Here is a 21,939-nt window from a genome sequence, read left to right on the forward strand (position 1 = left end):
TTTCTAAGTAATTTAGTGTTTTTTCAGTAATTTTGTGTCTATTTTTAATAATTTTGTGTCTTTTTTGGTCATTTTGATACTGCCTCCAGCGGCCCCCAGGTAATTTGAGTTTTAGACCCCTGGTTTAAAACGTTTAGGAAGTGAAAAATTTGGACTATTTCATGGCAAAAACAAGAAGAAAGAGAGGGTAAGAGAGAAAGACAGGAGCTGTTTCTGATTGGCGCAGGTTGGACACGTGACCGGGCTCATTTGCATATGGCCAGGCAGGTGAGTGTGGGAGAAATAGTTTCAGCCATGCCGCGAACACACCGACACCTGTCTGGATTAGGAGCTGTTTCTGTTTGCCAGCTCGTCTTTCTGTGAACCAGGAGACAGTGACGTGGTCTCATCTCACCTGGACGCTCGTGATCCGGCAGGTATGTCTCTGAATTAATGAGCTGACACGTAGATTATGAGTCGAGCTGCAGCCGGGACTGTTTGTGACTCCTGGTTTCCTCATGACTTTACCTCACTCAGCGGTTTCACCTGTCACCGCAGCAGCAGGGAGGCTACCGGTCCGACAGGTGGAGCAGGACCGGTCCGACAGGTGAGCAGGACCAGGTGCATTCCGCCACACAGACACGCATCCGCCTGCTGCAGGATCACTCTGTGGGTGCGTCAGTGTGTCTGATCAGTTTATGAGGATCAGGGAGGAAACTGGCTTTTTGTGTGAAAAGACTGAATCACTTTCTCTATACAGGAGAAATGTTCTGTGACGTCAAAGGACCCTATTAATAGTTATATTAATATATATATAACGTATATCGTCACCATGTTAAAATAATTTCATTATTATTTGATTTTTTTCAAGTTTTGCAGGAAACACAAAAAACTTCACCAAAAGTGTAACATATGACATTTATTGATCATTTCACTCAAAAAGGATGTAACAAAGGATGGCTGTTGGCATAGTAATAACACTGTGTGTAAATTATGTAACTTAAGAGAAATAAATGACTTAGGCAATTTTTTAAACATTCCTTTGTGACTTAAGCAAGATATGGTAACACTTTATTTTGAAGGAGTCTACATAAGAGTGACACAAGCCTGTCAGAAACATGACATGACAAGTATCATGAGCATTAATGTTACTTCAAAGTGTCATTAATGTTCATGACACATCCCATGTCATGTTTATGACATGCTCATGTCACTCTTATGTAGACACCTTCAAAATAAAGTGTTACCAATATTGAATGTGGCAAACTGTTAAAGAAGATATAAAATCATGATCTGATCACTGAGGATGGAGGAGATTTTACCATAGGTGGCTATGAGGAGATGAGTTAGGCAAAAAAAAACTATTTTGACAAAAAATGACTCAGGTGATTATTTTAACAGTGTGACGATAATATATATATATATATATATATATATATATATATGTGTGTATATATAAATGTATCCCTTCCAGGATTTATTCTGTAATGGTGATAGTTATTCGTGATGCCTGTCCACGTACATATTATACATTAATTTACCGTAAAATGATATTCTAAGGATAAAACAAATTTTTAGCAACAAACACAGTGAAGGCGTAATTTATTAGAATTGTTCTACATATCAGCATTTCAGGGCTGCAACCAACAATGATTTATCATTCAGCTGGTTTATTATATTTTCTTAGTTTTGTTTCTAAATAATACAGAAAATAATTCAAACTATAAACAGTTTATCCTGCAATATTTGTATCCCTGTTTAAGTTTCAACCACTTTGTTGCTGCGTTTAAAAGATTTACACTTTGATTGTTTTCACCAATTTGCTTGTTTATTACCAATTCATCCCATGTTTGGTTTAATACACAACTACATTTTTGGTAACTGAGCTAAAACAGAAAGTGCTAGAATAATAAGAGAGAATAGTTGCCAGTTTTTTTCTGGTGATAGACTTGTTGACTAATGGTTTTAGCTGCACTGCTTTAAATATTTAAATGTCATGTTTACACAGTATTGTATAATGTTCCCTCTTTCTACCTCTACTCCTGTTGGGTTTCCTTTAAGTGTCTGACGTTTTGTTGGTCTTTTGTCAATAAAACACTCGCTGAGCAGAAACTTCAACACCTAAAGAATGTAATCCGATCCAGCAGGAAACACTTCCTGTGTGCTAAACACTCACCACAAACTTTGTTGTGTGTTAGAGAGGTTTTAATTCACCTCAACTCCAAACATTCTGCTGTTGTTTTATTGGATGAATTATATTGAAGGATGTTTCTCATTTTTTACATCCATAATCTTAAAAAAACAACATTGTGCCGTTTGTTTCTCAAGGATAATTGTAGTCAACTAGTGTACGACTTATCTCAAATGCTGCAGGTCATTTCCTCCACACATTCTGAAAATAAATGGTGATTTGACATATATATTTTCTATTTTTACCAGAAGCCCCACTGCTGTTTCTGTCTAACTGATGCTGTGTCCAGATGTAAGAACAAAGACTTCTCCGACCTGAAACTTTCTGTTCCTCCTGGTGAGTTCACACCCAGTCCTATGATCTCACCCCTGTGTTTGCTTTTAGGTTCAACTTTGGTCATTGTTTATTTTCTTGGTCTGTTTCCTAGAAATCTTCCCAGAAGAATTAATGTGTTTGCTAGTTACTATAGGTAAAAACTATTTCCATCAAAATTAAAGCTCAGTTAAAAGCCATTAAACTATTCATTTATAAATGAATTCATATTTTTCGTTATTCTCCATACAGTTTGAATTGTGTGATTCATTAACTCAAAGACTGCAGGTTATGCTTTTAATTTGAAATGCACCAATTGAACACTCTTTTCTCATATTTAGTACTGAGTTTCACAGTTCTCTCTAGGAAACATCTTGGACATGATTTGCATATTGCCTACCAAAGTATTACATAGACTTTTCATTTTAGGGATTCAATGAACCAACTTTTTCCGTCTTCTTATCCATACTGATACCTTTGAACACTGGCTGATACCAGTTTAATCAATGTTTAATCAATAAGCTGTTTGACTTTCTGTTTCGTAGTGACTGGGATCATTCTAGCTTGACTTTAACGTTGCTTTCCTGAATTAGAAAGTGTAGATATAAATTAACTGAATTGTTATTTGTCATTAAGACAATGAAATGTGCACCAGCAACTTACAAAGAAATCTTAAAAATATTAACAGTGATAACAAAAATTCCAGTATCATTTACAGTAGTGTTCAAAATAATATCAGTCCACTGTGACTAACCATATTAATCCAGGTTTTTTTAGTATATTTTTATTGCTACATGGTAAAAAAGGTACCAGTAGGTGCAGCAGATTCTCAGAAACCAACCAGACCAGCATTGGTGATATGCAGCTCTGAAGGCTGTCACATTGGGCAATTAGTTGAAAGGGGCGTGTTAAAAAAAAATAGCTGTTGACTTAAAAAAACTCAAAACTATTTTGTACAAGCGTTTTTGTTTCTATGATTTATCAATCCTGTGATCACTGAACTAATATTTATGATGACCTCACTGATTGAATGCCACACTGATATATTTTTGAACACACCCCTTTTAACTAATTGCCCAATGTCAAGAGCTGCATATCACCAATGCTGGTCTTGTTGGTTTTTTGAGAATCTACTGCACCTACTGGTACCTTGTTTACCATGTAGCAATAAAAAATATAGTAAAAACCTGATTAATCTGGTTAGTCACAGTGGACTGCTATTATTTTGAACACGACTGTACTTTTCTGAGCAGCTACTGAGCGGCAATTTCGTGCATGCATGATTCATTTGCAGACTGGTGCAAACTGCACACTGAGTGGTCAACATCTCCTGCTCTGCTGACTGCAGCTGGGAGAGACTGCTGCAGGAGGACTGGGCCGCTTGTGAGTGCTTTGGGACGGTGCTACTTGTTAGTAGCAGAGTAGGAACGAGTCTCCAATAACACCAGAAAAAGTTGCTAGATTTGTCGTTTTAAAAAAAGAGTCGCTAGAGTCTGAATAGTCGCGAAACATATCCACAAAGGTGGAGCTACTGAGAGAGGCGGGGCTACTGAGAGAGAGGCGGGGCTACTGAGAGAGAGGCGGGGCTACTGAGAGAGAGGCGGAGCTACTGAGAGAGAGGCGGGGCTACTGAGAGAGAGGCGGAGCTACTGAGAGAGAGGCGGAGCTACTGAGAGAGAGAGGCGGAGCTACTGAGAGAGAGACGGAGCTACTGAGAGAGGCGGAGCTACTGAGAGAGGCGGAGCCACTGAGAGAGGCGGAGCTACTGAGAGAGAGAGGCGGAGCTATTGAGAGAGAGGCGGAGCTACTGAGAGGGAGGCGGAGCTACTGAGAGGGAGGCGGAGCTACTGAAAGAGAGGCGGAGCTACTGAAAGAGAGGCGGAGCTACTGAGAGGGAGGCGGAGCTACTGAGAGAGAGGCGGAGCTACTGAGAGAGAGGCGGAGCTACGTGGGCACTGCGGCGGTGTGTCAACTTGCTGTCAGGGAGAAGAGAGAGCAGATGATGTCAAAACATAGAATTTAATTGACTACATTGATCCCATTTTCACTGATACCGATCTAACTACACTCTACAAAATGTCTGTAGATTTTACGGTGAAAAACTATTAAACCATGACAGTAATAGACCGTAAAATGATAAATGGGTTAATTCAGTTTCAGTAACAATTAAACACTGTAAATGTATATATCAGCCAGAACAGTAATTTTACAGGTTTTAAATTAAAAAAAAAAAAAACCATTACTCTATTACTGTAAAATACATTGGCACCGTGTTTGTAACAAAAAGCATCACTGTAATTTTTGCATTTATTTTTTGTAAAAATACTTTTTCTCACTGTTAAATGTACTAAACACCATATCTCTAACAAAAATATACTGTAATATTTAATGGTAAAATCTTTAATTTATGCGGCATGTATAAAGTATTTTCTTGTCAATTATATGTCAAAAACCTTTTATTTATACGGTAAAAAATGGAATAAATGCAATCTTAAACGTGAAATCAACAGTTTCAATATCTTTTTACCGTAATATTAGAAAAAAGTTGCACCGTATTTATTACGGTAACGTTCTGGCAACCACAGCTGCCAGTTTTTTACCGTAAAAACAACAGTTTTTTTTTACAGTGTACTTGAGTCAGTGTGGGCCTGATATCAGTCTGTGTGTATCTCTGCATGTGATCAATATCTTTAGCTAGATAAACATCTACTGACCCTCTGCCTGACCTGTTTGTGTTTGTGATCCCCAGCTTCCCGTTGCCACGACGATGCAGGTGTTAATCCCACCTGCTGTGTCGGTGTTGGTGTCTCTGCTCAGCTTGACTCTGCTGCTGCTGCTGTGTGTCATCAGGAAGAAAAGAAGTATGGAGGGAACGTACCGGCCCAGCGCCGAGGAGAACAAACAGACGAGGTCGGCGGCGCCTGAGAAACCTGGCCTGCCTCTCCCGCTGCCCAAAGAGGAACGCCTCATATGATGGATGTATAGAGGCAGACTGGACCAATACCTGGATCAATACCTCCTGCTTTCTGATGCTGCTTTGCTGCTGGAATGATCCTGTATTTAAAAACCTTGAGACACACTGAACACCTTTTCATTCTTGGCAACACTGATCGGACTACGAATCATACCGCCTGTTTCACTGCATGAAAAGAGGAAATAAGTGTCATTTAGCGTATTCAAAAGTAATCACTCCCTTTATTCTGCCACATAAAGAACATGATCTGAAGTATATTTTGTATTTGTACAGAGGTTTGTATATTTTTACTGTTCTGTGTATTTATATAAAACATTGTGTTTTACACTATTTCCAGTTATGAAGGGTATTGATTAAAACAATGACTGTGATGCACTTTTATGTCTAAAAACTTCATTATGTATGATACACAAGGTGTTCTGTTAATAAACGAGGAATGTGCAAACCTCTTTCTGTCCCTTGTTCTGGAGCATTGACGGAACTGAAGGGATGTCACACGTTCAAATGATTATTTATTAGGCTTAAAGTTACTCAATCTGTGCGAAGACCTCCCAAAAATGCAATTATTATCCTCATTTGTCAGTTTTAGCTGAAGGAGTGCATATGTGTAAAAAAATATTAATGTATCAATGACAAATTGCTCATCATACAGTAGCTGATACACAACATTTCATCAAGTGAACAATAACCAGACAAAAAATATTGTCAACAAATCCCATTAAAGACAACAAATATAAGATATTGAACACATCAGTGAGTCAACACTGACTCAGTTTCACACACACCGTCTAGCTGCTGTAAATACTAACATCCAGCGCACCCAATGTGTGACTAACTGTCCCCACACTATTTACTCTAGTTTGGCTAACATTTGCTTAAAGCTGCAGTGCTTTTTAAGAAATTACTGATCCGTTTTAAATGAAACCACATTTGTGGCCTCCTTTTTTAAGACTTCCAATGATGAGTTTGGCTAAGTTTCCAACAGGAGAGATTAAAGTACTGAGAGGCAGACTTTTATATTGCCCATTGTGATGTTTTAATGGGATTTGTTGAAAGTGAGGAAAACTAGAATGTCTCAAGTCCGAACCAAACGCGAAGCAAATTTTTACTGAAAATTTCCTTCGCATTCTTTTTGTGAACACAGCATTAAGCTTCGAATCTCTTTTTAAGTTCAGACACCTTGATGAGAGGCGGCTCTTCCTTCTCGTGCACCTCTGAGCGTGTTTTCTCTTCCGATATATTCGAGTCGCATGGCGGCTGGGTTTGTGCGTTCTTCGTGTTGCAGGTTCTCCCCGCTTCGTTCAGCGCCGCCGTCCTGGACTTCACCTGGAAGCCGGGGCTTTGTGACTGGAAGCGTGCTACAGCAGACAGAACTTTAGGAGGACAGGTCTGTCTCATCCCCTGCTGCTCTTTCTTTACTTCTTCACTGCTTCTCTTCTGATCTGCTGGAGGTTTAGTTTCAACAGGAGGAGCTGTTGGTTCCAGGTTGTCCTCCTGTTTTTGCTCCTCCTCAGCGTCGGGTTGATTCAGTTTGTTTGATTCTCCCTCCTCCTGCTGCTTCTCCTTCCCCTCTTCTTCTCTTGCTTCCTCTTTCTGTAGATCATTTGATCTTTTTTCTTGTCCCTCTGCCACCTCCTCACTCTGATTTTGCTCTTCCTCTTCCATTTTTCCTTTCAACCCTTCATCCTCTTGCTCCTCAGCCTTTTCTGTCTCAGGGTCCTCACCTAAACTCCCCGTTTCTTGATTCTCTTTCGTTGTCTCTTCCTCTAACTTCTCTTCCTTAAAGTTATTTCTGTCGTCTATTTCTTCTTCTTGGTTCCCGTTTATTGCTACCTTCACTTCTTCCTGTTTCTCCTTAACCTCCCTCTGTCTGTTTTCTTGCTCCCCCTTTTCACAGGCTGCAGGCACCTCCTCCTCCGGTACGCTGGTGTCCAGAGACAGCCAATCAGAGTCCTCCGTCAGGTCTGACAGCTCCTCTGTGGTCTCCAGATTCCAGCTGTGCAGGCTGCCACTGCCGCTGATGGACAGAGAAAGGCTCTCCTGGCTGGGGTTGCCTGGGAAACAACGCTGGGAAACACAACGTCCATGTTAGACAAGAAATCACATTCATGTTTGTGTATGTTTGTTCCTCATCCTCTCACCTTGGTGATATAGTCGTGGCTGTCCGGTCCAAACAGGTCCAGGCTCCGTGTGCCGTACAGCACGCCGCGGTCGTGGCAGCTCCGGGAGCTGAGCGTGTCAAAGATCTCCCCCAGCAGATCCATCTCCTCCGGGTCACACAGCAGGGAGTCTTCCCCTTCTCCTTCATCCGTCTGGAGCTCAGAGTCGGGTTCGTCCACAGGCCCAGACACAGCTCTGATGCACAGGAATAACCACCAGGAGTTACCCAAACAAGAAAATACATGCTGTGTATTTGTGTGTTATTATTATTTTGTCTCTCGTGTCTTACCCATCCCACGTGTCTCCAGTGTCCTGCATGTCCTCGTCTCGGGGAGCCCTGAGTTTGTGGACAGGCCGACGGGGACGTGACTGACACGACGCAACAAAGAGTAACAAACAAACAGAAAGCAAGACGATGTTTCCCAGACGAGGTGACGTGTGTGAGGAGGAATCACCACAAAGACATAGAAATATAGCAACAAGCAGCACAAAGAGGCAGCGCAAAACAGTAGAATAAAAAGATTAGGACGTGAGGATATATGTCCATGCTATCTGTTAAATTGTATTATAATATTTTCTCATTCGCTTTGGCTTAACTTTTTTTTCAAAACAATAAATTACGTTGTTGTTCACAACAGATTTAATTTTCTTATTCATTCAAGCAAACTGCATGTTGTGGCACATGTCTGCTAAAGAGTATTTGCCCAATAATCACTAACTGATTAGAAGTCATGGTTTGATTCTCAGTGAAACTGTCATAGTCTTCATGAATAAACACTCATCGTTTGAGCCATTAAATACTAAATTATCCATTCAATTATCAAAATCAGTCAGACATACATGTATATTCTATAAATATCTCTGACATGTTTGTGATACATGCTACATTCAGACAATGAGGAGCTTTTTACTTAACTACTGCTGTTTTTTAATTGTTTTTTGTTTTTGCATTTTGTGGCTATTTTTCTGTTCATTGTATATCACTTCACATGAAAAATGATAGGTGATTTTGTTTTTACAGAACATGCTGCACAAATACATTTTATGTATACGTACAAATGTGCAGATACGGGATCTCCTCAAATCTGAATATGTTATTCGGAGAAGTGCAAACAATGACACGTTTCTGTCCAGAGTTATTAATATATATATATATATATAATAATTATATTATTATTATTCAGCCGGTAAAAGGGTTCGTTGACATGTTCGGGCATCAGCCATTATGTTTCTCTAAATGGATCGAAGGGATGTGGAAATATACTCTAGAAGTAATTGTATGCAAATATTATGCACCAACAACAATAAATAGGTTAGCAATATTTGCGCAACTCATCATGACTTGCAGTGTAAACCGCAGTCCAAGAGAGAGATCATTCAGTTTGTTGAGTGAATACAGAAACAGATAATTAACCCGTTCTGTTGGACAGTATTGACTTTTCCCACTAAACTTTCACCTACTGTTTTGACCTACCGCTGAACTAAACTTACATTCTGTACAGTACAGTAAGCAGCCAATGTCAACAAAAAAAGAAGAAAAAAGAGATTTGTACATGAGAAACATTTCCTGAACTACCATGGAGAGCTGAACTACCACATGAGACAAAACAACTTTTCATTTTGGTGACATTGGCCAATTAACTGACACAATATTTAGGTTTTGAAGCGTGAATGAAACATTTTGGGTCAGCTCCTTCCTTTTGCAGCAGTTCAATGGAGTTGTGATGTCTCATGAAACAGAATTGTTAAGAGTGTTACAAAAATGAGCCAAAGTGATTTTAATAAAACTATTAATTAGATTATGATTGTTTCAGGTCTCACCTTCCCAAAGTGTTGAGTGATTGGCAGGCGGTTCTGCAGAGAGTCTGACTGGGCACGACGGTGCGTCACAGATCCTCCTCTCTGGAGGCTGTGCTCTTCATTATGGGTCTGCTCACACACACACACACACACACACACACACACACACACACACACACACAGTGCAGATGTGTTATAGTTAAACCACAGCAGGATTTGATTTGATCCACAGAAATGCTGCCCCACCTTGTGCATCAGCAGGTTTTTCAAACCAGACTTGGCGAGACCTTTGGCCTGAGAGAGATTAAAATCATAAAATGATTATGAATCAAGTTTATTGGTTTTGCAGACTGAATTCACCTGCCCTCCTTGTCTTGTACTCACCCTCATGTTTGCTTTAGACTTCATGTTGAGGATGAGTGCACCTCCCCCTTTCTGTCACAAACAACAAGTGCATGTGCTGCATTTTTCAGCAAGACAGGAACAAACTTTAAATTGTTTCAATGAAGATTGGAAAGAAAAACTTACCTTTAAATTACCAACTAAATGTTGATATGATTTACTTCTCCCTACAAACAGACAGAAACACAATGGGAGAAGTGGTAAGCAGTAGGAAATATCACACACACACACACACACACACACGCACACACACACACACACACACACACACACACACACACACACACACCTGCAGCTGCTTCACACTTTAAGATCTCCTCCTCAAAGAGATCATCTGGTTCTTTCTCTTTATTCAGAAGATCCAGGCGGCCATCAATGAACTGAAAAAACAACAACAAATATTTCCTCATTAAAATATATCTGTATATCTAATTTTCAGCAGTAACATGAGGATGACTCCCACTGATTTCCTAACTCTTATTCGTATAAGATTCTTATCCAGTGTTATAAGTGCAGTATGTAGTGTTATAGCTGCAGTATGTGTCCAGCAGGGGGCGCTAACCAGCACCAGGCACAGTGTGTACCTGTTTGAAGGACTGTAAATGAACGGCACTCTGCAGGAACTGTCTCATGCTGGCAGACTTGTGATCTAGAAACAGTTCCTCACTGAACCACATGTCACCCTCCTGCAAAAAAAGATAATTGTGTTAAATGCACAAACATTACCAATGTGAAGAAGTGATATCTATGTATTGTGTGGCAGAGATACTGGAGTTAGTATTAATTGAAGTAAACCTTTGGAATTAGGATCAATTTAAGTATCTCTTAATGTTAATAAAAAGCCTTTTGTGTCATTGACCTTGTGACCCTGCAGCGCGTCCCTGTAGCCCCCAAACAGCAGCGCCTGAGCTTTCAGGAAGGCTCTGGAGACGCCACAGCCAGGAGACACCGCCTGGCGCTTCAGACACACCTTCAGCCCCGATATCTGCAGACACACATATATATACATATACATATACATATATAGACACATATATACATATCTGTCAACTGCTGATGCTGCTTCATTAGAATTATGAACCACAACGCCATTTGATTAAGAGAAAAGGTGCAACCAGGAATAAATGTTCTTGTCATTTTGCCTCAATAATATCATGGACAGCATAGCATAGACAGCATAGCAACCCACTGTCAGCTTCATTGTGGCTCATCAGAAACCTATTGGTGATGCCATGGAGACTATGTCCTTATTTTACAGTCTGTGGTATAGACTGATTTATATACAGTCTGTGGTCATAATACACCACATGTGCACTTCAGTTGGCTATGCTTCACTCACAACGTCATGCTATTACATTAGCTTCATGACAGCATATCAGTGTTAGCTTCTCCAAAATGGACAACAAAGAGAATACAAAAATAAAAATAAAGCCAAACTGGACAAAATAGGAGAAAGAATATGGAAAGTGCAAGCACATGATGATCAAGTTTTACCCAGTAATAAGAGAATTCACTCAGGCAGAACAAGGAGTAACTGAATAAATCAATGCAAGAAATGTTCCTGTGAAATTATCTGTAAATAAGGTAAAGAAATAATATGAAAACTTAACTGTGACAGAAAGAAAAGAGATCAAACATGATCAGGAGTTGATAAAAACTAGTGAGTTGCAATAAAAAATATATTGCTGACATTGATACATACATGAGACAGAGTTAACGTTATGCTAGCTACAAAGTTGTTCATGCTAACAGTGTTACAATACGATAACGATAACAGCAGCTAACGTTAGCGCTGCAGGTGGAGAGCACCACCAAAAGACCATAAATCAAGACATTGTCTTATGTTACAATGATTATTTTATAAATGGACTGGTTAGGATCACTGAAACCTTAATGAGGAAAATGGTTAATTTAATATCTATGGGCAAACACTTGGAGATCAAAGTGTTTTTCCTTATAACATGCTGAAGAAATCCTTATGGTATTTTTATGCAATGAAGTGGTAAACTCTGGGAATGAAAAGTGAAGCCCATTGTGTCTCAGCAGGGGCGATTCCACCGGTGGCAAAAAGAAGACAGTCAATAGGAAATGACCCTACTTCTCACTTGCTTTATTTCCTAAATAAAGATTCTTATAAGTGTCTTGTTCAGTGTCCGATTGGACTAAAAGACACTTTTAGGAGTGGGCAGTTGCATGCACATTTAAAAAACAACAACAACAATAAGGCAGGTCCACAAACGAATATGTGATGTCAAAGTAGATTTGTACATTTATTTTTATACAGTCTATCTATGCAACTTATTTTTTCTAAGGCATCCTTAAATAAAATTTAAGGGCAACCCTTAGAAGTTTCATGCAACCAGGTAGAATAACTCAAAAACATCCAGCTGTGTTCCCGTGAGACCATATGTCACCAGGACACCAACAAGCAGAACCTAACCCTAAACCTAACCCAGGTAATACCCTCCTTACTGTAAATGCAGTAAAGAGTTAAGTGGGAGGCACCAGAAAGACTTATCACACAAACCTACCACATCTGAAGGAATCCTTTTAAGGTCATCAAAGGGGGTTTCCAGAGTGTTTGTGTCCACATTCAGAATTACAACTTCCTCCAAGCCACGACTCCTCACCTTCTGTTAGTCACAGAGACACAGTTACATCTACTGGCTTACTCAGCTTCTGTTAGTCACAGAGACACAGTTACATCTACTGGCTTACTCAGCTTCTGTTAGTCACAGAGACACAGTTACATCTACTGGCTTACTCAGCTTCTGTTAGTCACAGAGACACAGTTACATCTACTGGCTTACTCAGCTTCTGTTAGTCACAGAGACACAGTTACATCTACTGGCTTACTCAGCTTCTGTTAGTCACAGAGACACAGTTACATCTACTGGCTTACTCAGCTTCTGTTAGTCACAGAGACACAGTTACATCTACTGGCTTACTCAGCTTCTGGGGAAACAGGGAAGATTTGGTAGTTTGGTAGTATTCAAGTTACTGTAGATGGTTTACCTCAGAGAGACTGGAGTGGACCCCTATTAGGTAAGGCATAGGTGCACTGTCAACGAATAAACAAATAAAACAGTGTTAATCATTATGGATGGATAGACAGATAGATAGACAGATAGATAGATAGATAGATAGATAGATAGATAAATAGATAGACAGACAGACAGAGAGATGATAGATAGATAGATAGATAGATAGATAGATAGATAGATAGATAGATAGATAGATAGATAGATAGACAGATAGATAGATAGATAGATAGATAGATGATAGATGGATGGATGGATGGATGGATGGATGGATGGATGGATTGATAGATGGATGATTCTTCCTACCAGCAGTAGTCCAGTAGGTGGGGTGGGAGCACTGGGATGAAGATGTGTTGCCAGTACATGGGGTACAGCACGGCACTGAGTGCATGCACACAAGACGTCAGCTACACAAAACACAAAATGGACGACTGTTTCAGACAGAAACATGCAGGACACACAAGCCCTTCTTTGTGGTCCGCCAAAGGCCGCATAGTGACCTCAAGGCAGCACAATGGAGATTATTCTAGCTGACTTTGGTTTCCCAGCAGTAGCTAATGCTGTTTCTGTCTCCATGGAGTTAGGCGGTGTTGATGTAGGACTTAGACACGTACAGAATAAGGTTGGAGGTTAGAGGTTTAGTTTCAGAGAATTCACATGCTTCTGTAGACGGACATAAATAAAGTCCTATAAAAATAGAAGAATAACAAAATGTGTGTCTTACAGTGCTGAGTTTGCTGGCAAAGATGAGGATGCGCCTCTCAAACAGCATGCTGGCGTAGAGCTGGAGCAGGTTCCCCACATCCACCGCCACGATCAGCTCCGTCAGGTTCCTCTGTAAACACACACACACACACATGCACGTCAGTCTGAACAGGAGTCGGATATAAAATATAAGCTTTAGCTTCATCATTCATACTCACGTTTTCAGGGATGGAGGGGAGACTTCTGGGGTCTGGAGCGATGAAGTAAGGAACCTGGTCAAAATGAATGGAACGCAACATGAATGAGAAAACTGGGCAGAATTTATTGGAGCTGTTTTTGCTTTCAGCAGTTTTCAACATCGTACAGGAATGCACGCATTATATTATATTATATATGCATTATTATATGCATTATAGGTTACAGGCTTTAGATTTTCATTCCAAAATTCTGTATTACATATGAAATAATGTGGTTGTTTGATGCAAACTATTGTTTAAGCTCATGTCTTACTGTAACGCAACCAAAAAGTTATTATCCTTAACATTTTCATGAAATCCACATTTTTTAAAGAGTATTTATGGTGGGCATTCTTTCTGTAATACTCATTCGAAGTATTTACCTTCAGTAATTAACTCTCAAAACAGACATTTTCATTATTAGTGGTGGAGTCCGCCATTCCGAATTCCCAAATCCTAAATTCCTTTAGGATCATTACGTAAAACTCTCTTTCCCCCAAAAAACGATCCCATGTGTCGATCATACAGCAGCTTATTAATTGGTTATTGTTAGGCAGCGCTCTCTAGTGGCCGTACTTATTATTCTGGACAATAAAGTTATTATTCTGGACAATAAAGTTATTATTCTGGACAATAAAGTTATTATTCTGGACAATAAGGAGTACACAGAACAACAAGGTCCACACGGCTTTCGTTGAGGAAACAGGCATCATGCCCCGAGTGAAACCAAAACTCAACATTTTTATTTTAAGTCACTTTCACCACACAACTATGTCAAATTTTGCAATATTTTCCAAAGAAGTTTTGTTGCATAAACCTAACCAAACTGCGGCAGCTGACAGCGTTAGCCACTAGTTTAAAACAATGACCGCTACATTTATATATGAGGATCTTCTGCTTCCTGTGGGTTGAAAAGGAACAAGCAACCTCTGTGGCTAGTTTGGAGAAGTTGTTGGTTTCTGCCAACCAAATCTTTATTAAGTTACTGCTTTAGGCTTTATTAAGTTACCAGAATTCTTGACATACAATTTTAATCATTTTTTCTTCATTTTGACAATATAAAATAGTTTTTTGGATGACTAAATGTTTATTTTGAGTGGAGGATTTCTTATCTTGGAATGAAACTCCCAACAGAAACTTACAAAACACAACCATCTGAAGCTTTGTGCCACATGGAGACCTTTCTAGTACGAAAAGCATTTGTTGTAGGGTCAGTACATTCAACGGTTCATCCAGTACATCCAGTCGACAGTTTCAGGTCACAATGCAGACATTCATGCAAACATTTGATTAGATGGGTGAGTGGCAAGGATTTAGTTCACACACATCCGGTTTAGACATCAAGCACAGACAGCTATGGTTTTTCAGCAGGAGTTAGTCTGTACCCGCTCAGCCATTAGTCCAGACCACACCCTGTGGGACTCACCCCCTCTTGTCCCTCTGGGTGTCCAACAGGATGGGACACCTCTGTGCTGACCAATAGCTGCTCTCCCTCAGAAAAAAACACAACACACTAACCACTGACAGAAAACAGCCATCAAGTCAAGTGTGACTCCTGGTTCTCTTTAGATAATTTAGATTTACCATCTGCAGAGTGACGGATCCAGCTGCCAGAGGTAAGGGCTGCTTGTAGAGTGCAGCCAGCAACGATTTCATCTCCTTGGTCTGTTGAGAGACAATGGTGGTTGATTGGTAATGATACATACAGTTAGAGAGGAACAGAGGGTCAAAAACATTACACACAAGCACTGAGTGAGAAACTCACCTGTCCTTTTGTGAGGTAGTCAGCCAAGTTGTTGAGAAGTTTGTAGAACACTTCAAACCATGGAAGATAACTATTGACAAGTTGATTAAAAGTGGTTTTCATCATGCTGTCTAAGATATGGTTCAATTTCACATGAAGAATTACTTTTTCAATATTCCCCTCACACACTTCCACACACACAAACGTACCTGAGTATGCAAAGGCAGGTTTGTGTGTTGTTGGTGAGACGGCAAAAGCCAAACCGCTGGCATCCCTCCAGGTCAGTCAGAACAAAAGTAAAGTGCTGCACGGCGACTCCCTCCCTCACTCTGCACATGAATGAAGTGTGAGGATAGAAAAACAAACTAGAAATGTCACCTGGAGTAAAGAGGGTTGATACTCACCTTTGTATGTCATACGGGAAGCAGAACCTGGGTAATGTTTGACAAGACTCCTGCATAGATAAACAATAACAATGTTTATGTTAGCCAGATTTAATAATATCTCATTAGCCTTAACCACAAAGTACAGCTGAGGCTGATGGAAATGTCAGTAGTTTTAGAGGTACTTGATCATAAACAAGCTCTGGGTATAAAAGAGAGCCCTACGTGGAAAAAGAAGTCACATGTATGGAAGTCTCTGAGAAGATGAGCCTATACTCACTTGATTTATTACCTTGGTAAATATTTTCATAAGGAGTTTACGGTCTTAATCACTAGTTGTTATCTTCTTCCCTTTAGAGCTTTGAGACTCACTGTGTGTTTTCTGTCTGTTTGTCTAAAATGTCTAGTTCAGAGTTTGGTAATTCTAAAATACACTATAAAGTGTCAGCTGTTTCTTTTAAATTATGGTTGCACCTTGCTGACGTTCTAGCTAGCATTTTTGTCCCCAATTACAACCTCTCATCACATTGGGTCCCAAAAAATGAGATAACAAGCCAAAATTTAAAAGTCAAGGCTTAAAACCGAAGTCCGATCTCTAAGCGCTGCTCAATTGGGATGGGAAGGAATCAAAGCCAGCCTTGATAACTAGAACATCCTTCACCTTTAGCCTTTTTACTGGCTCCAAGTTAGCACTGCTAACGTAGCTAGTTAACAAAGTATGTAATGTTGGTTTGGTACGGATATGTTGACCTCCTCAGACTGCATCCAAACACATTGTGAATCCAGAGTTGATGGTGAAAATAGCTAATGAGTGAGGCATATTGCCTGCTTCATTTCTCTCTTGAGAGTCGCTCAGGTGTAGAACGGATTGGGCAGGATGCAGAACGGATTGGGCAGGATGCACAGATCAGGTAGAGCAGTAATGTCACAGTGGCTACGTCCACTCTTACTAGGGTCTCTGGTCAAAAACCAAAGTATTGGACAAATGTAAAATTTGGAAGTAAAGCTAAGGGCCAATGTCAGTTTGAGTTTTGACATGGGGGGAATGAAGCTGGCAAATAATTGACATTTGACAAATAATTGGAGTAATCCCTTGGACTTAATTTATTTTACTTTACATGATTGTCACTATTTCCTACTTTGAACTTATCTTAATAGTTATAGTTACAGTTAATTATGTTTCAGTCTAAACCAAAGTGGTGGACCAACCAATCCAATGGCCACTTCAATCATTTTATTGTGATGATACTCCCACAAATACTGTGTTATAGCTTTACAGGAACAGGAGACACGAGTAGCTACCTCATCACTGAAGTCATCTGGAAACTGAAACAGTACACCAGGATCTAGAACATGAAAAAGAATAAATTCATGAATTTAAAAAAACATCAAATGTTGTCAACAAATTACTTGTCAAGAAGCAGAGTTGTTTTTACAAGGCAACAACGAGTGAAATACAAAGGACATACAAAGTCTCTTTGGCAACAAATGTTAAAATATGTGCTTTTTTTTTTTTTACCTCAATAAAAAATATTTTTGTATATTTTTAGGAATATTTAACCCCCTGGGATCACAGCCAGCTGCTTGGTCTGTCAGATTACCACAACACGCTCCATCTGATTCTAGTGTGACTAGACAAGCTGTGTGGTTTTCTGATCACATGACAGGAAGTATGAGCGACTCTCAGTTCAGCAGACACATTCACCAGTCTCATCACGTTAACATAAAAAAAATAATGGTTTAGAGTTGCTTTTTAACTTTGAAGCAAATTTCATATGGTGGTTAATAGTCAGGTGATTAGAGTCACAAGAGTTTGAGGAACAATTTAATCAACTTCTCTGTTGCTGGCAACTTATTCATATATCTGAACAGTTCTATAACCACTTCTGTAACATCCTGCACACGAGTACAGGCTGAAGTACAAGCAGTCATTGTAAATATTCCATTGGCTCTGGTGAGCTGCTGGGAATGAAGCCCGAGGACTCACCTTTGTCTCTGGCCACGGGACACGTTGCTTCAAAGAACCAGTAGAAGGTTCGCTCGGGGTTTGGTCTGACAGGAGAGAGATCGACACATAACTTACAGTGTGTTACCCACCAAAACAGAGACATCCCACTCAATCTGCCCTTTTATAATTATTGTAATTATTCAACTCATAATTTCACAAAAGATAAAAGATTTAACTTCAGGTGAAACAAGTGTTCTCTTAAGGGTAACAGTAAACTGTAAAGACCAGCCTGTTCTCCTACAAATTACATTTCCATTAAACATTTTCCCCCAGATTTATTTTTGATACATCACAAATGAGGACCAGGTTGGACCAGGTGGACCAGGTTGGACCAGGTTGGACCAGGTTGGACCAGGTGGACCAGGTTGGACCAGGTTGGACCAGGTGGACCAGGTTGGACCAGGTTGGACCAGGTTGGACCAGGTTGGACCAGGTGGACCGGTCAAACAAACACATGCACTTCATTTAAACTAGGTAGAAAACAGATTTTTTAATCCAAACCACAATCTTTTCCTTAACCTTACCAAGTAGTTTTGTTGTCTAAAGCTAATGAAGCCAAGTCAAGCCAGGTAGCCCAGCCCTGAAATCTGATAGGCCGCCCCTCGGTGCCACATCATTCTTAAACTATGATTGGCTATCTGCCTGGTGAAACTTTTTTTATTTTTAAGACTGTATTTCTTAATTGCAATGGGTTTTTTTTCTGTCTTTGAGGACTTGAATAAATAAAAGTAGAGTAGCTTTTTACTACATCTGTCCTGTGCCACTGTTGCATTGTGATATTTAAAACATAGAAATATAAGGCACTGTATGAAACTATAGAATTACTGTAGTAATTAAAGTAGATAGGAGTAGTGGACATAAATGGTAAATTAATGCTTTTTTAATGTGCATGTGTGCACACATACTTCATTAAGTCAGTATCAGACCCTCCCTCCGGTCCAAACATCTGGACATGCAACTCAAGTATTTTTGCTTTGATTCACAACGTTACCAACTTTTAAATCAAAGGTTTTCCTTGAAACATAATTGAAAATGCAGTTTTGTTGTATGTGAACTTTGATTTTTGACCAGTAGCTCCACATCAGGGGTCAGTAACCATGACCGCCATGTGCTGGCTAAACCAACAGCAGACTAGCATTAGCTGTGCTAGTGTGCCCTCTCATCTGCATATCAAATTAACTTTTGGTTAGCATGGCAGCTTTCTTGTATAGTGGTCATATTTCACACTTAAATCTCCCTTATTGACAATTTGTAAATTAATGTAATTTAAAGCAATATGCTGAAATAAAAAATGTGCATATATATTTTGTAACCACAGCAGGTAAAAAGATTACAACTATTGTTAAGTTTATTCCTGATGAATGCAATAGCTGGAAGGTTGGTAGGGTAAATGATTTCAACTCTGATATGATGTTTTATAACCTTTTAGCACCTTCAAAAGTATGAGAAGGACTTATTACCTGCTGATTTCTAGGTTAACATGCAGTTTACACCCTTTAAAATCAAGAAGCCCTCTTCTACCCCCTGTGAAGCTTTGCGACCTATAAAACTTAAATAATAGTAAATTAACAAATAATAAAATGTTGCTGACCCTGCTCTACATCATTCAGTTTTTGAATGTAATCTAAGTACATTTACTCAACTACTATACTTAAGTACAATGTTGAGGTACTTAGTAATGTATTTCCATTGTATGCTACTTCCTACTTCTATTCCACTACATTTATATTATACCTTTAGTTTTTAGTAACTTTTCAGATTGAGATTATTTATACAAAACATCAATAAAGTAATAAATTGTGTTATTATAGAATAAACCTCCCAGCAATACATAGTTAAAATATGCTCCCCCCATATGAGCTTCAGTGAATTGTAATCAGAGGAGCTTAATTCATCAATAATTATAACACAATTTTTAGAATACATATTTAGAAAATTGGCCATTCAGCAGATTGAGCTCTTTACTTTTACTTTACAACAGTTTATAGTCTATGTTGGTGTTAATACTTTCACTTAAGTTGTATTTTACATGAAGGCCTTTTACTTGTAACAGAGTATTTCTACACTATAGTATTACTACTTTTACTTGAGGGAGATTACACTGAAATATTTAAAAGTTGGCCATACACAACCATCAAAAATGAAGACTTTGCTCTGCTGTGAGCAGAAACAGGTCTAGCATGAAGAGTATGGCAACAGAGAGTTGCTGCAGGAAACTTCCTGTGTAGTTGTGAGAGGAAGTAATAAAAACCACAAGAACAGAGTGACGGGCAGAGTGATGATGGAAGTCGAGCATAAAGAGACTCTGATGATGATGAACTCACTTCAGTCTGGAGCCCATGATGGTCTCTGGTCTCTGCTGGTCCAGAGAAGTTCAGCAGGTGGATCAGATGGTCTTCATCCCTCGGACGGAGAGATGTTCACGGAGGCAGCGAGGGCGGAGAAGTCGTCTGCACAATCAGCGCAACCGGAGTGACAGAAACACTTCCTGATCTATCCGTGTGTGCTTATGACGCGTTATAACACCACCTCTCTCAGCTCGCAGCATTCATTCTCACTTCTTCTTCTTTTGATTTCTAATCTTAGATATTTATGATCTGCTCTCTCTTTCCTTTTAGACTTAAATCTCCCTCGTCTGTTTTTAACATTTTGAAGCCATTATGTCAAAAAGTACCCTTTAATCACAAACACAAATAATATGAATGTGAATGTGCAGCTGATGGAATAATCAAGGTTAGAAATTTAATTTCTGCTCAGTGACTTCAGAGAGATTCACATTTTCACTCCTTCATTGTAATTTTTCATTTATCTAAACTACTACTGCTTAATCCAGCATGCTATGAAGAGGAACTGTTCATATCATGCTCACAGATATGGCAAAAGGTTATTGATAAGCCACAGCTTATTGATTTTATGATCCAGGGCTTTTTAACGACAGGTGGATCTCAATAAATTAGAATATCGGTCAAACAGCTCCAACCAAGTATTGAGTCACATAGATGACCTACTTTTCAGAGGCCAACATTTCCATATTAAACATACATAACATTATTAAAATAATAATCATTATCATTAGAATCTCCTAAAGATAGGTAGACTAAATAGAAAAAAGGGGGCGGAGCTCCCCTAAAAGGCGTCCAATCGGAAACAGAGCAATGCTGCAACACGTCCTACGTAAATAATGAAATTTTGAAAGATGGATTCAAAAATCTTTAAAATCGAGGACGCACACCTTCGTGTCATCAAGCCACATACAGAATCTGAGGTCAGTCTGACTAACGGTCAGAGAAACATGAACTAGACACACACACACACACACACACACACACACACACACACACACACACACACTCACACAGATGCTTCTTGCTTTTATAGATAGATTTACAGCCTCCAAAAATCCTGCTTTTCCTTTCAAGATTTCTGAACACATTATAAAGGAGAATTTAGTGTTATGGTGGAAAAAAGGCAACAAGGTATTCACATCCTGCTCAGAGATAAACTCCTGGATAGTAAACTCAGAGATAGTGAACTCCTGGATACTAACTCATGGATAGTAAACTCAGAGATAAACTCATGGATAGTAAACTCCTGGATAGTGAACTCAGAGATACTAACTCCTGGATAGTGAACTCATGGATAGTGAACTCATGGATAGTGAACTCATGGATAGTGAACTCATGGATAGTAAACTCATGGATAGTGAACTCATGGATAGTGAACTCATGGATAGTGAACTCATGGATAGTAAACTCAGAGATACTAACTCATGGATAGTGAACTCATGGATAGTGAACTCATGGATAGTAAACTCAGAGATACTAACTCATGGATAGTGAACTCCTGGATCTCAGTGCTGCCTCCCAGTGGCGTTGAAGCAGAACTTCCTGGTCTGTGGATGATGCAGGACTTTGATACGCCTTCATACTGTCACATCAAGAGAAAAACTGGAAGCCAAATTGTGCATCGTCGAGGTTTTTGATCCTCAGTTTGGTCCTGAGGAG

The 21,939-nt window shown here is 39.4% G+C and overlaps 2 protein-coding genes across 2 annotated transcripts; one reads left to right on the plus strand and one right to left on the minus strand.

Annotated features, from left to right (window-relative positions):
- Positions 1–254: 254 nt before the first annotated feature.
- LOC131979983 (uncharacterized) lies at positions 255–5,905 on the plus strand (the record flags this gene model as incomplete). Its single annotated transcript, XM_059344124.1, has 5 exons — positions 255–416; positions 517–648; positions 2,419–2,506; positions 3,777–3,865; positions 5,232–5,905. Coding segments are annotated over 5 exons (696 nt in total), but the record flags the coding sequence as incomplete, so codon positions are not given.
- A 57-nt stretch (positions 5,906–5,962) lies between these two features.
- On the minus strand, positions 5,963–20,375 carry dennd1c (DENN domain containing 1C). Its single transcript, XM_059343262.1, has 23 exons — positions 20,260–20,375; positions 17,915–17,979; positions 17,230–17,273; positions 15,949–15,998; positions 15,754–15,873; positions 15,566–15,635; positions 15,385–15,465; positions 15,227–15,292; positions 13,783–13,836; positions 13,584–13,694; positions 13,166–13,266; positions 12,834–12,879; positions 12,350–12,451; positions 10,678–10,803; positions 10,403–10,504; positions 10,108–10,198; positions 9,945–9,985; positions 9,801–9,851; positions 9,663–9,710; positions 9,438–9,545; positions 7,906–7,985; positions 7,598–7,811; positions 5,963–7,523 (listed from the first exon to the last, which is right to left on the minus strand). The coding sequence occupies exons 1-23, from the start codon at positions 20,274–20,276 to the stop codon at positions 6,603–6,605; spliced, it is 2,709 nt and encodes a 902-aa protein (XP_059199245.1). The 5' UTR covers positions 20,277–20,375; the 3' UTR covers positions 5,963–6,602.
- Between the last annotated feature and the right edge of the window lie 1,564 nt (positions 20,376–21,939).

This window comes from Centropristis striata, chromosome 1 (assembly GCF_030273125.1).
Source record: "Centropristis striata isolate RG_2023a ecotype Rhode Island chromosome 1, C.striata_1.0, whole genome shotgun sequence".
Lineage (NCBI taxonomy): Eukaryota > Metazoa > Chordata > Actinopteri > Perciformes > Serranidae > Centropristis > Centropristis striata.

Excerpts from the sequence above, each read along its gene's own strand:
- dennd1c (XM_059343262.1), bottom strand. Across the intron at positions 15,999-17,229 it reads CAGATGACTTCAGTGATGAG|GAGTCTTGTCAAACATTACC; the intron begins GTAGCTACTCGT and ends TTATCTATGCAG. Across the intron at positions 10,804-12,349 it reads AAAGGATTCCTTCAGATGTG|ATATCGGGGCTGAAGGTGTG; the intron begins GTAGGTTTGTGT and ends GTGTGTCTGCAG.